This window comes from Panicum hallii, chromosome 7 (assembly GCF_002211085.1).
Source record: "Panicum hallii strain FIL2 chromosome 7, PHallii_v3.1, whole genome shotgun sequence".
Lineage (NCBI taxonomy): Eukaryota > Viridiplantae > Streptophyta > Magnoliopsida > Poales > Poaceae > Panicum > Panicum hallii.
In genome coordinates this window covers 26,222,518-26,235,462 of record NC_038048.1, presented here as the reverse complement: position 1 = coordinate 26,235,462, position 12,945 = coordinate 26,222,518, and the positions used below count along the sequence as shown (strand labels likewise).

Genomic DNA, 12,945 nt, shown 5'->3' with positions numbered 1-12,945 from the left:
AGAAAACAAAGCGCCAGGTTTTAGAGTGGACGATAAGGGAACATTATGGTACGAGGATAGGATTTGTGTGCCCCAGAATGGAGACTTTCGGCAGATAATTATGGACGAAGCCCATAACTCGGCCTACTCCATCCACCCAGGATCCACCAAAATGTATATGGACATAAGGCAAAAATATTGGTGGAGTGGAATGAAAGCGGATATCGCGCGATTTGTGGCGCATTGTGATACCTGCCAAAGGATCAAGGCCGAACATCAGAAACCGGCGGGATTATTGCAACCCTTGCCTATTCCGGTGTGGAAGTGGGATGAGGTAGGAATGGACTTCGTAGTGGGACTACCCCGAACACAGAAGGGACACGATTCCATATGGGTAATTGTGGATCGACTCACTAAATCGGCACATTTCGTACCCGTAAGGACCACTTATGGTGGAGAAAAGCTGGCAAAACTTTACGTGGAAAATATAGTAAAGTTACATGGAGTGCCTAGCAGAATTGTCTCGGATAGAGGGACCCAATTTACATCTAGGTTTTGGAAAAGCCTGCACAAAGCCATGGGCACGAAGTTAGATTTTAGCTCCGCATACCACCCACAGACGGATGGTCAAACCGAAAGGGTGAATCAGATCATGGAAGATATGCTGAGAGCATGTGTACTAACCTATGGGAATGATTGGGAATAGAGTCTGCCCTATGCGGAATTCTCGTACAACAATAGTTACCAGGCCAGCTTGGGCATGTCGCCATTCGAAGCCCTCTATGGAAGAAAGTGCAAAACCCCCTTGATGTGGTCGGAAGTTGGAGAGCGTGCACTAGTAGGACCCGCGCTCATAAAAGAAGCAGAAGAAAAGGTAGCGGAAATCCGCGAGAAATTGAAAGCAGCTCAGTCCCGACAAAAGAGCTATGCAGACAAGAAGAGGCGGGAAATAAGCTTCAATCCGGGAGATTTTGTTTATCTCAAGGTCTCACCCATTCGAGGAACACGAAGGTTTCAAGTACAAGGAAAATTGGCCCCCCGATACATTGGACCGTATCGAGTTCTGAAGAGAGTCGGAGCCGTAGCATACCAACTGGAGTTACCAGAAGAAATGTTGGATATACACCCCGTATTTCATGTTTCGCAATTAAGAAGGTGTTTAAGAGTAACCGAGGGAGAACATGTGCCGGTGGAAACAATAGATCTACAGCCGGATCTGCGATACCAGGAAGTACCGGTCAGAATTCTGGACACAGTCACCAGAAAGACAAGAAACTCCGAAGTACGGATATGCAGAGTTCAATGGAGCAGACACGGAGAAGAGGAAGCCACCTGGGAACGCGAGGAGGCTCTAAAGAAAAAAGAATTTCCCCATCTGTTTAGGAGCCAGCCGAATCTCGAGGACGAGATTCATTTAAGTGGGGTAGGTTTGTGACGCCCTGAAAATTCACTTAATAAAATCCTGCGCTAGAGTGATTCATAAAAACGGTTCGACGTCAAAACCCTAACCCTAACCGGAGCGCTGTTCCGTTCCGCATCGCCCGCCCACGCGCGACCGTCCGCCGTGATTAACGCAGACGCGACTCCCTTCCTTTTCTTTCTCTCCTCGCGCGAATACCGCGCGCGTGCCGACCAGCCGCGACCGCTGCCGCAAGTAGCGCCGGCGCTCCTCGTGCTGCGCGCGAATACCCGCGCGCGCGTGGCCGACCGGCCGCGGTCGCCGCCGCGACCGGCGCCGACACGCCCCCCCCTCTCTCTCTTTCTCCTTTTCTTTCTCTCTCCCATTTCCTTTCTTTCCTTTCCTTTCCTTTTTCTCTCTTCCCTTCCTTTCTTTCTTCTCTTCTTTCCCTCCTCCTTTTCTTTTTCCCTCCTCCTCTCCCCAGCTCCCGAGCGCCGCCCTGCCACACCGGCCCTCCTGTTTGGCCCCGAGCCGCGGCCCCTCCCCTCCTGTGCGCGCGCCGCGCGTGGCCGCGCGCCGCGCCACGCCAGCCGCCACTCGCGCTCCACCCCGGGCCCGCGCCACGCCACGCCCTGCGCGCACGAGCGCGCTCTGTTCCCGCGCGTGCCGCGCCGCCCGTCGCTGCCCCGGCCCGCCGCGCGCGCGCCGTCGTCGTGTGCCGCACAGCGCCGCCCCCTGTGCGCACAGCACCCGGCCCTCCCCACATGCTTGACGCCGCCTTGACGGCCGCGCCCCGTTGCACGCCGCGTCGCGACCTCGGGCGCCATTAATGGCCGTCCCGAAGCCGCTCCGCCGGCCACCGCTGCCTACCCCCTCCGGCCGCCTTTAAATAGACCCCGCGCGGCCCGCTACCCCCCCCCACAACTTCCACCGCCGCCTCTGCCCTCTCCCCTAGCCCACAGCGCCGCCGCCGCCCGTGACACCGCCGCCGCCCGCCTGCCCCCGTGGGCGCGCCTCCTTGCCCCACCGCAGCCCGAGGTGAGTGGGGGGATCGGTTCCTCTCCCTCCCCTTTCCCTTTTCCCCCCTGACCCGAGTCACCCCTGGGCCTCGGCCGGCCGCATTGGCCGCCGCCGCCGGCACCCCCGCCCCTCCTCTGTTTCGTGCGGAGGGAAGGAGGAAGAAAGGGGCTTTTACCCAAAGCCCCCTCCCCTCTTCCTGTTTTTCCAAAGAAGCCCCCCACTCTAACACCCCTATCCACTCCTTTTTACGAAAGGAACCCCGCTCTTTTTAATATTTCAAACCAAGCCCCCCCACCTAAACTTAATTACGCCCGACACCCTTTAGCATGCCCTGATTAATTCTAGGGTTCGCAAATAAACCCTTACCCCCTTTAGATATTTACGAACAAGTCCCTGGACCAACGTCTAAGCCCTGAAACCACCTTTAGCGCGTCATTTTATGTGCGAAACGACCTTTGATTGACCTGAAACTTGACCACGACCTTTCTAGTACAGTTCTAAGCACGCTATACAGAAATTACCCAAAAATATTGCCCCTACCTCGGTAACTAAGTTATTTCCGATTCAAGCCTATCGGTAAAAGCTTTTAGTTCGTTCGCTTGATCGTGTGCCTGTTTGTTTACGTCTTAGGAGACGGAGTGAACGAGGAAGGTCCCGACTGCGATCAAGTGAACGAGGACCAGTTCTGCGACCCCGAACCCGAAGGACAGTGCTTCGACCAGGACTTCCCGCAAGGATTTGACGATGCAAGTTCAATTCCACCCTTTGATGCATGTTTCTATCCTAGTTTTTATAAACACAACCCAGTGGCCTGTTTTATAAAATTGCATGGTTTTGCGTGCTGGAAACCTGGTAGGATAGCCACCCTTGTTTGAAATAGCTATACTTTGACCGCCTGATTTATAAAGAAAGTACGTGCGTGTGGAAGGGATGAAATGTGGTTTTGAAAAGTGAGTTAGACGGGATGGATGGCATTTCTGTGTGAATTGCCGTTGGTGTGCTCGTACCTGTGTGGTTGAGCGAGGAAGGGAGATATCCATCTTGTCACCCCTAAGGACCGAGTTGATGTGACATCTCACCTAGCTTCTTGTCGTGCGAACCACTTGACCGTTGTATGGGCAACGGCTTGGCCTAACCCCACTAGTTGGTCTGATAGCCACCAGGAGTGCTGGGAGCAACGGGTGATCAAGGAGACGGGATAAGCTCTGTGTGACTTATGCCCCGGTTAAACCTCGGTGTTAGGTCGAATGACCCCTTGATTGATCCCGTGGTGGCTAGTCAGGTCTAGCTAAGGTGGGTAAGGGCTTCGATGGGATCTGCACCGGCACTAAGGTGTTCGTGCTGTGGTACCCCACCTGTGGGTAAAGTTGCACACCTCTGCAGAGTTAGAATCTATTCGAATAGCCGTGCCCACGGCAATGGGCAGGTTACGGTGTGGTCACATAACTAGAGTTTCTCTCTGGAAATGGATGGGTTGGTGTGTGTTGTTTGGGAAGTGTCCGGCAGTAGTGCCGTGTGCTACGGCGGACGGGGAGTCCGGTAGCAGTTTTGCACTGGATCCGGTGTGGATCACCACCGTGTATTCCTTGATGTTTAACGACTTGATTTGAAAATGTTTTGAAACGAACCTTTGCATGAAGTCAAGTTTTCCGCAAATGAACCATAACCTTATCCTTGGATTACCCTGTGCATGTAATTCTGTCATAACCCCCCCGCGGGTGTGATTGGACTTGCTGAGTACGTTTGTACTCACCCCGTTCTTACTTTACAGTGGAGGATCCCGACTACATCCCCGAGAACGACGAGTAGGGCCCCGTCCTGCACCCAGTCTTGCCTGTGGGTGAGGTCACCGTTGGAGCTCCGCATGGCGCAAGACTCTGATGATCCCCTGTTCGTAGTTAGTGTAGTAGTATGGGTTTTTGTTGTAATCCTCGCGATAGTGGCGCTTCACTGCCCATTACCGCGAAGAGTTGTACGGTGATGTGCCATCTAATGTAATAAAAGTGTTATCAGCCTCCTGGGACTGATAAAGTAACACTTTTAAGTCTTCCCTGATGGGAGGGACGCTTCAGCGCCCCAGCACCTCCCCCCTCTACCTCGCGCTGCAGCTCGCCGCCGCCGTTCACCATTGCCGGCCACCACCCATCTCCGTGCATAGCCCTCCGTAGACCGTCTCCGCACGAGGTGAGGGCCGGAATCGGACCTCCTCGGCCTCCTCTCCGTTTCCCCTCCTCCCCGGGCGTCGCCATGCACCAGGGGGCCGGCGCCCATGACCTGGCCGCCCCCCCATCCTACCATTCCCCTCCCCCTCCCCCTCCTGTTCTGTCTCGAGAAAGAAGAAAGGCAGACTTGTGCATAACCCCCTCCACTTTTGCTTCTTATGCAGTCTGCAACCCTCCACCTACCTCTCTCAAATATTTAATTAGAGCTCCTTCCATCTCTTTATTTTATTACAAATAGGTCCTCATCCTTTTAAACTACTCCCTAAATGACCTTTAAGTCATCAGTTCATGCGATATTTTATTCCGAATCGATTCTAAACTCCACCATGCATCATCTCTAAATATTTTCTCCAAGTCTCAGGATCCATATCTGACAAATATAATAGTATTCTCTATTTTTTAATCGAAACTCTCTATTTCCCTCTCTTTTTAAGCTCGTCGGCGAACTTTATTTTTATTGTGTGATTGTTTGTGTGTCGTAGCCGACGGTGTGACCGAGGAGGAGTAGTACCGCGAGCCGGAGCCCGAAGACCCGTACCTCGAGGAGGAGCTTCCGGAAGGCTTTGAGGATGACAAGTCCAATCCCATCCTTTGATGCATATTTATCCTAGTTTTATAAATACAACCTATTGGCCTATTTTATAAAATGCATTGTTTTATTGCAAGACATGGTTGGATAGCCACCCCTTAATTGCTATGACTATTTCTTGATGATCTAGGTTAATATCTATATAAGATTTGCTCTGTTGGACGTTAACTACTGCTAGAGATGCTTAGGACCATTTATTTCCTTTATTATATTTTAATCTTGACCACAACGTGCTTTATCAAAAATAAAGGTATGAATGTTTTAAAGGATAAAACGGGATTTCGGGAAAATAAAAGAAAGATATAACCTGATGAGATGGACGGTGTTTGCTGTGTGAAATGCCACTGGTGAGCTTGTACCTTTGTGGTTGAGCATGGTTGGAAGATGTCCGTCTTGTCAATGTAAGGATGAACTGAGGTGTCATCTTGCCTAACCCACTTATCGTACAACCGCTTGTGTGGGCAACGGCTTAGCATAAACCCCACTAGTTGTTCTGCTAGCCAAAAGGAGAGCTGGTGAGCAACGGGAGATCATGGAGAAGGAATACGATCTGTATGAGTTATGTCCCGGTTATGACTTTGTTGATAGGTCATTAATCCCATGGTTGCTTTCGTGTTGGCTAGTTAGATTCAGCTAAGGTGGGTAATGGCTTTGTTAGGATCCGCAGCGACACTAAGGCGTTCGTAGTGTGGTACTCTACTTGTGGATAAAGTGTACAACCTCTGCAGAGTGTAAAATCTGTTCGGATAGCCGTGTCCACGGTATTGGACGAGTTAATGCATGGTCACTTCAATAGATATTTTGGGATGGTTGGTTTTGTGGCGTGAGTTGTTTTGAAAGTGTCCGGCAGTTGTGCCGTGAGCTACTGTGGATGTGGAGTCCGGTAGCATTAAAACTTGGATCCTTTGTGTAGGATCAACCCTACTTATTATTCGATTACTACAGAAATATTTTGAGAAAACTCTTTTATTAAATGAACCCTTGCATGTGTAAAACCTTACTTTATCGCAAACGAAGCCTAGCCTTATCCTTTATATATCCTGTGCATGGTCTTTATTATCCCCCTCCGTGGGTGTGGTTGGACTTGTTGAGTACGTATGTACTCACTCTTGCCTAGTTTTTACAGAGGAGGATCCGAACTTCGTTCCTGAAGACGTCGAGTAGGTCGCCGTCCTGCACCCAACCTTGCCTGTGGTTCAGGGTCTCCACAGGAAGCTTACCATGGCGAAAGACTCTGATGTTATCTTAAATTTTGTTGGTATTTTAGTTTGGCTTTTAGTTCTTATGTTGTCCCTCTTGATAGTGGCGCTTCAGTGCCCGCTACCTCGATGGTTTGTACGGTAATGAACCATCTGATGTAATAAATATGTTATCAGCTTCTGGGAATAATATTTATATCACATTTAGTCACCTCTGATGAGAGGATACTTCAACGGCCCACCAAAATAATTAACAGTAACTTGAAAAGTTACATAACCAATTCCTATCCTATATATATGTCAAACAGCAAGCTTTGGTTCCTAGGAGCAATGTAGTCAGCACGAACACCAAGCATTGCGCTGGGAACGGGAGGCCCTAAGCTAGGAGAACCGTTGTTACGACCAGCACAGATTTGGGCCCGACCATATACTGCAAATCACGAGGCATGCATGAGTGTTCTCTTCGGTGCAAAATGGGGTTTATCTTGCTAAACTGCTGATACATTTGGTTCTGAACATGCTGTCGATTTCATCATGTCACCACGTCGATTTCATCATGCTTAGTAGTTTGTTAGGCCTGGATTTGTGCGTGTTGTATGTGTGGCGTAGGTGATACCCAGACCCAGGCAATACAGTATACCCAGAGTCCGACACCTAGCAAGTAAGGAGGCATAAAACAAGGAATTAGCCAAGAGAAGCCCTAAAGCCATATTTCGACCAACAAAGATACCAAGATAGGCACAAGCAAGGGTGCTCCTATATACTTTCCGGAAGGTGGATATTAATGTTTAAAACCCACCAAGACCCACTAAAGCCCTCTCTCCTTCCTCCTCCTCCCCTCCGCTGTTCGCCCCCGCCACCGCCGCCGTCTCGACCACGCCGTGCTCCCGCGCGAAGTCACCGCCGCCGTCCACCGTTGTCGTCATTGCCCCCGCCCCTACCTAGCGCAACCGCCCTCTCCCACCGCCCATCGCCCGCCACCTCCGCCAGGCAGCCCCCTGGCCTTCCCTCTAAGGCTGGGAATGGAGCGAAGCCCCACCCCAGACCCACCCCTGGTAACCCAAACCCTAAAACCGCCGCCTCGACCACCACCGACGACCGGCGGCGAGCTCACCGCCCACCGCTCCCGCCCACCTCCCACCCTTCCGTTCCCAAGGTGGATCACGCAGGGGTGACGGGCGACGCGCGGTGGGGAGCAGGGAGCGCTGGACAACCGTGGCGGCGGCACGCGGTGGGGAGCAGGGGCGCGGGGTGGCCGCCACGGCAGCGCGCGACGGAAGCATGGGGTGCCGTGCGGCGGGGAGTACGACGCGAGACGAAGGAAGAAGGGGATCGTGCGGCCTACGGGGGCCGCACGAATCTCAAACATCGGAAGGTGGGTGAGCTTAGGTTTGGCGCAACCAGGGGTGGTTGAGGGCCTAGATAATCTAAGAATCGGGTCCTAAAAGAGTCGGGCTTTAATCTTATATAATTTTAAGTAAAAAATATATAAGAGCCAAATTGGATTGTGAATACATCATTAAGGCTATGATCCATTACCACCTCTAGGCACAACAACCGGAGAGAACAAAAATTCATTTCCAATGATAATAATACAAACGGAACATTGAAAGAAAAAAGTAAAAAAGAACTAGAAGAAGCCTGGCCTGGCAAGTCCCATGGGATATCTGGATGGTAACGTTTTGGTGAATTCATCTCAACACTCACTACAACTTGTACTATTTATGACAAAATATTTGATTTCTTTTCTAAGAAGGATCAATTTGTTTGTTCTTAAGACCCAGGATCGCATCACAACTATGCAGTGCATGATCTCAAGCAAATGCAACCATGCCGTGCAGCTACATATCACATAGAAGTAATACTGGACAAGCATTCTCTCATTATCCCTAGGATAAGTGAAGACTAGTAAGTTCCAAGAAAATCACAGATCAAGTTCTACAAGTTCAGTTTCAAGCTCTAACGGGATAGTGATTAGAAGTTCCAGAGCATGCTACATTAAGGGCACGGATAGGTAATCTGCACATCATTCCCTCCACCGGTGACCACAATCAGGGCTGCAGCACACAAAAAACAGGGTCATCCCCTCCTCCCCTCTTGCCGTAGCCTGCAAAAGATTAAAAAAACAGCAATAGGTTTAAAATTTTCTCAAAACATTCAAGCAGGATCAGTTAAATACAAACATCACTCAACTTTAGATGCATTAGTTCTGAAGAATACAGAATGAGACATGAATGGTACGCTCTAATGGCATTTAGTAGCATTACTGCACAAAAGGGGACCCTTATTCTGGCACATAACAATTATATCTTAAGGCCACATTTTCTTGGGATCTGACTGCAGACTTGTTGCTTAAGACATGTTGATGTCAGGGATACAGATGAAGGCCTCAGCACGAGATAGAAACAGCAAAAAAAATGAGGGGTGCAATATCCAACTGTAACGTTAACAAAGTGATGCATTTTGGCATACTGTTTTATTTAACAAGTCATTCAGATAGCATCACATGGAAATCAGACGAGGCAAAACAAGAAGAAAAAAGACCTGGAAGAAAACAGCCTCTCCGTGCCCACAGAGAGCGCAGCGGACGGTCTTGGTTCTGGGAAGAGTTGGGTCAGAAGCTACATCCTGCAAGACCTGTGTTCGCTCCCCAGCAGTGTGGTGCACCTCGTTCCGATAGACGCAGTTATTGTCAGAGACCTCCTGAATCAAACCAGGATTAGTAATGTTAATTTTAACTTGTAGCCGGAAGAAAGGAGATTTGAGGAAATTGCAAATTCTTCAATTCCCCATTCATTAAAGCAGAACACAACCAACATTGAAAGACGTAGAGTACTAGAATTTTCAGTGTGTTTTTTCTTTCTGCAATGAAGACATGTGCACAATAAATAAAACAGAAGCAGGGATGAGTTTTTTGATAAACGCATAATAATCATATTGCTCTTCCAGTATGTTTAGCTTTTGCCCTGCATTGATGCAGTGAATGAGGGAATTCAGTAGCTGCAAAGGTTGCACTTAAGGATACATGGCAATGGTATGGCCAAAATCCTAGAATTTGTGGAAAGGAGAACAACCAAGCCACCCCATGAGCATTGTAGTGCTCATTCCACCCAATCATGCAAGTTCTGTGTGCGAACACCATTCTTGCAGAAATGGACTGATGAGATGGTAACTTAACATAGGGGTATATAGCAAGCAGATTGTTGGTGGAGCAAAGATAGAGGTTGACGGGTTGTACCTGGTGCTCACAGTTGCGACATGCAAAGAAGAGGGTGCGCCTGTCCCTGTCCTCCTTGGGGTACAGGATGTTGTTGCTGCACGTCCATCCATCATTAGTTAATTATATTATTTGAGCCAGTGAAAGAGAGAGAGATAGAAAGAGGATCAATGTAGGAGGGGACATACCACTCGCGGCAAAACTTCATGGTACTCATGCTTGCAGAAGTAGCGTCTTCTTGAATCCCTGAACTGAAACAAAGAAGGATTTCATATTGTCAAATGGTACAAGCCGAACAGCTAAACTTATCATGCATCCCTGTAGTGAATTACCATCAGATTATTCATGGGACAGTATAATACAAATCACATCACACTGCCATGTCAAAGCGCAACTAGTAGATTCGACAATAATTTAAAAAAAATAGTAGCTAAACCTACAATAGAGAAACAAAATTCTAAATCTATGAGTTTGCTTAAGATGCGGTATCTGATAATTAAAAGAAATATTTATCAACTTTACTGCATCTAGAAAGGGCAAAATTTTCCCGTACTACCACCTCCTCAAAATCCTGGCATTTCATCCTCACTAACTACTGCCTCCGTACGCCAACAGTTGATTGAAGACTTCATGCTGCCGGCTACCTACCTAGCCCCCCATCAGTACTAAGTGGATAATACTAGTCTTTGAGCAATGGTGCACATGTACTGATTTTTTTCATCATTATAAAAAATTGAACTGAGCTGATCCCCTGATATCAGTATCACAATCAGCTAAAAAAGGAACTAGAAAAACCGTTACAATGTGCGAGCGAATCGATCTGTCCTCGCTGAGAAAACTAACAAACAAAAAGTCCAATCCGGTCTGATAGCCTTCCCGAGAAACGGTTTCAATTCCCACCCAAGATCTGGCCGGCGAGATCACAACCTGGAACCGCCGCCTAGGACCTCAAACCCAGAGAGGAGGAAAGGAGTGGGACGGGCGGAAGGAGTGGGGCACGGTCTCACGGAGCAGTACCTCCAACTCGTGGATCGCTTGTCGGGGCGGAGAGAGAGGAGCAGGGGCCTCGCCGGCGAGGGAACCGGAGAGGCGGGCGGGCGGTCGGAGGAGCGGGGCGGTGGCGGCGAACGGGAGAAGGGCTAACCGGGGGCACCGCCACGGGAACAGGAGTTGGTCACGGTGACAGGTGTCAGGTGCGGCTTTTGTTCCGTCGCCGCTTCGGACCCCGGGGTCACGCTTATTTTATTCTTTTTCCCTTTTCCGACTCCGAGTGGATTGGATGGGTCACGTTTCGATGGATCCTATGTGCGTGAGTGCGTCGTTTCCTCCTCGTGGACGCCCGTCCCGACGAACTTGTGACAGTCGACGCAACCTCAAAAACAAAAGTATTTGTCTCAACCTGAATCCGACTAGAACATCAGGTGGGCTCGGCCTCGATTTTCTTACCTGCTGTGACCATTCAACCAGACATTATCCACGCGAATTTCATTTCATTACTAGAAAGAAATGAAATTATAAAGCTCAGTCTGGCAAGAACGAGTTTTACGAAGATAGCACAGGCACGCCAGACATGCTTCGATGTTTAGCCGCAAAATATAAAAAATATAACAACTCCCTCCGTCCAGCCTAAAGTTATTATTGCTGGCTTGCCCTCTAGCCTAAAGTTCAAGCCTTAAGTTATGTCCAGACTTGCGAAACAATGATCGGAAATCTGATCCTACTCAATAGGCCATAAAAGTTAACCATTATTTGGTTCAATTATTTTGGAGCACATGTGTCGGTGTTTCGAACCGCCGACTAGTAAATCTCGTGAGTGCGCGTCTGGTCCGGATGGTGAGCAAGAAAGACACGAGGGTTTATACTGGTTCAGGCAGAATGTCCCTACGTCCAATTTGAGCCACTAATGCTCTTGCACTAAGTTTGCAATAGGGGTTACAAATAGGCGAGAGAGTGACTGGGCTCCCAAGTCTATGGTGGAGTGAGCCTATGCGATTGTGAGTCTGAATGTTCCGTCGTCTTGGCGGGGGCCTCCCTTCCCCTTTTGTAAGGCAAAGGGAAGGGAGTGGACACAGGGAGAGAGAGAGATCCCTGGGATCGTGCAGCCTCTCCTCCCCTTCGCATGGGCCCCACAGGCCCTGTAGATGATGATGGAGGCACTCCCATGCCGCGTCCTGGTGCGACGTGCAGCGTGCGCCCCAATGGAATGGGCGGCGTGGGTCTGCCAGGCCGCAGCACGGGCGACGTGTGCCCCGCCGAGATGGGTGACGTGAGCCCCCTGGCGTGTTTTACGGCTTGACCCCCAGCGCGGTGGACGGCCGGGGCTTGCCATAGTGGTCTGTCTTTTCCAGTGGTCATATCACCGCACGTCCTTACCTAGCCTTACGCTAGAGGTTCATCCTCTGGCGTGGCCCGTCACTTCGTGAGGTCCCTGGGGGCCCATGCCTCTAGGGCGGACGTGCCCGACCCCTCATCGTTGGGGTCGAGCGAGGTGGACGCGCCCGATCCCTTACCCTTTGGGTTGGGCGGGCGGCCGTGCCCTTCTCTAGTGCTTCGTGTTGGGCTGCCGGTGCCCCTTCTCCTGGTGGGCCGTTCTGCGGCCTTTTGATGGCCCAGCGTACTTTGAGGGAACTAATCTGTGGTCAGCTTCCTAAGGTACGTTCTTTGGAGGATCCTTGATATTTTCCCCCAACAGTAGCCCCCGAGCCTCTACGCGGCTCGGAGAGCTGTGTTGAGGTTTCGCTTTACCCGGGCAACGAGTCCCGCGCCGGTCCGAACGTGTTCCCGGCTTGGCGTTTGGGCTGACGTGACTCGGAGGTGACTTGTCTTTGTCAAGCTCATGTGGGTGTAGCCCCTGAGCCTCTAGGCGAATCAGAGATTCGCGCAGAGGGTTCTCCTAGCGTGCTCGTCTTCGTCTCGTGGTTGATGCGACCGCTGCGAGCTTCTCCCTCTTTCTGTCTCGCGTCGGTGTGCACAAGCGCACCTAGTGGGTGTAGCCCCCGAGCCTCTAGGCGAATCAGAGATTTGCGCAGAGGGTTCTGCTGGCGTATCCAGGGGGTGCCCAGCGACGACACCGTGGCTCAGGCACCCTCTCGTCGGGTGTCGTCTTTGACGCCCACCGATTGTGGCTGGTGGCAGCTTTGGTGATCACTGAGTCGCGTGGCGCACGCTCTTCTACTGCGTCTGTGCTCGCTCGCCTTGGGGCTCACGCGACGCCTGTCACTTGCTCCCATTCTGGTCTGTGTCTGCCTGCCCTATCTTATCTCGTGCCATCCTGTTCGGCTTGCAATAGCTGACGGGGGCCGGGGTAGGTGGACCCTTTT

The 12,945-nt window shown here is 50.7% G+C and overlaps 1 protein-coding gene across 3 annotated transcripts; it reads right to left on the bottom strand.

The window, feature by feature from the left end:
* Window positions 1-8,222: 8,222 nt before the first annotated feature.
* Window positions 8,223-10,876, bottom strand: LOC112900451 (DNA-directed RNA polymerases II, IV and V subunit 9B-like). 3 transcript variants are annotated; one of them, XM_025969316.1, is made up of 5 exons: window positions 10,643-10,876; window positions 9,814-9,871; window positions 9,647-9,722; window positions 8,953-9,111; window positions 8,223-8,515 (listed from the first exon to the last, which is right to left on the bottom strand). In XM_025969316.1, the coding sequence occupies exons 2-5, from the start codon at window positions 9,840-9,842 to the stop codon at window positions 8,435-8,437; spliced, it is 345 nt and encodes a 114-aa protein (XP_025825101.1). In that variant the 5' UTR covers window positions 9,843-9,871; window positions 10,643-10,876; the 3' UTR covers window positions 8,223-8,434. The 3 variants fall into 3 exon arrangements, with proteins under 3 accessions (XP_025825101.1, XP_025825099.1, XP_025825100.1); XM_025969314.1 differs by having other exon boundaries at window positions 9,814-9,876; window positions 10,643-10,874; XM_025969315.1 differs by lacking the exon at window positions 10,643-10,876 and adding an exon at window positions 9,958-10,050 and having other exon boundaries at window positions 9,814-9,876.
* Window positions 10,877-12,945: the final 2,069 nt, after the last annotated feature.

Excerpts from the sequence above, each read along its gene's own strand:
- LOC112900451 (XM_025969316.1), bottom strand. The coding sequence starts at position 9,842 with ATGAGTACCATGAAGTTTTGCCGCGAGTG. Across the intron at positions 9,723-9,813 it reads ATGAAGTTTTGCCGCGAGTG|CAACAACATCCTGTACCCCA; the intron begins GTATGTCCCCTC and ends ATGGACGTGCAG. Across the intron at positions 8,516-8,952 it reads GAGAGGCTGTTTTCTTCCAG|GCTACGGCAAGAGGGGAGGA; the intron begins GTCTTTTTTCTT and ends AATCTTTTGCAG.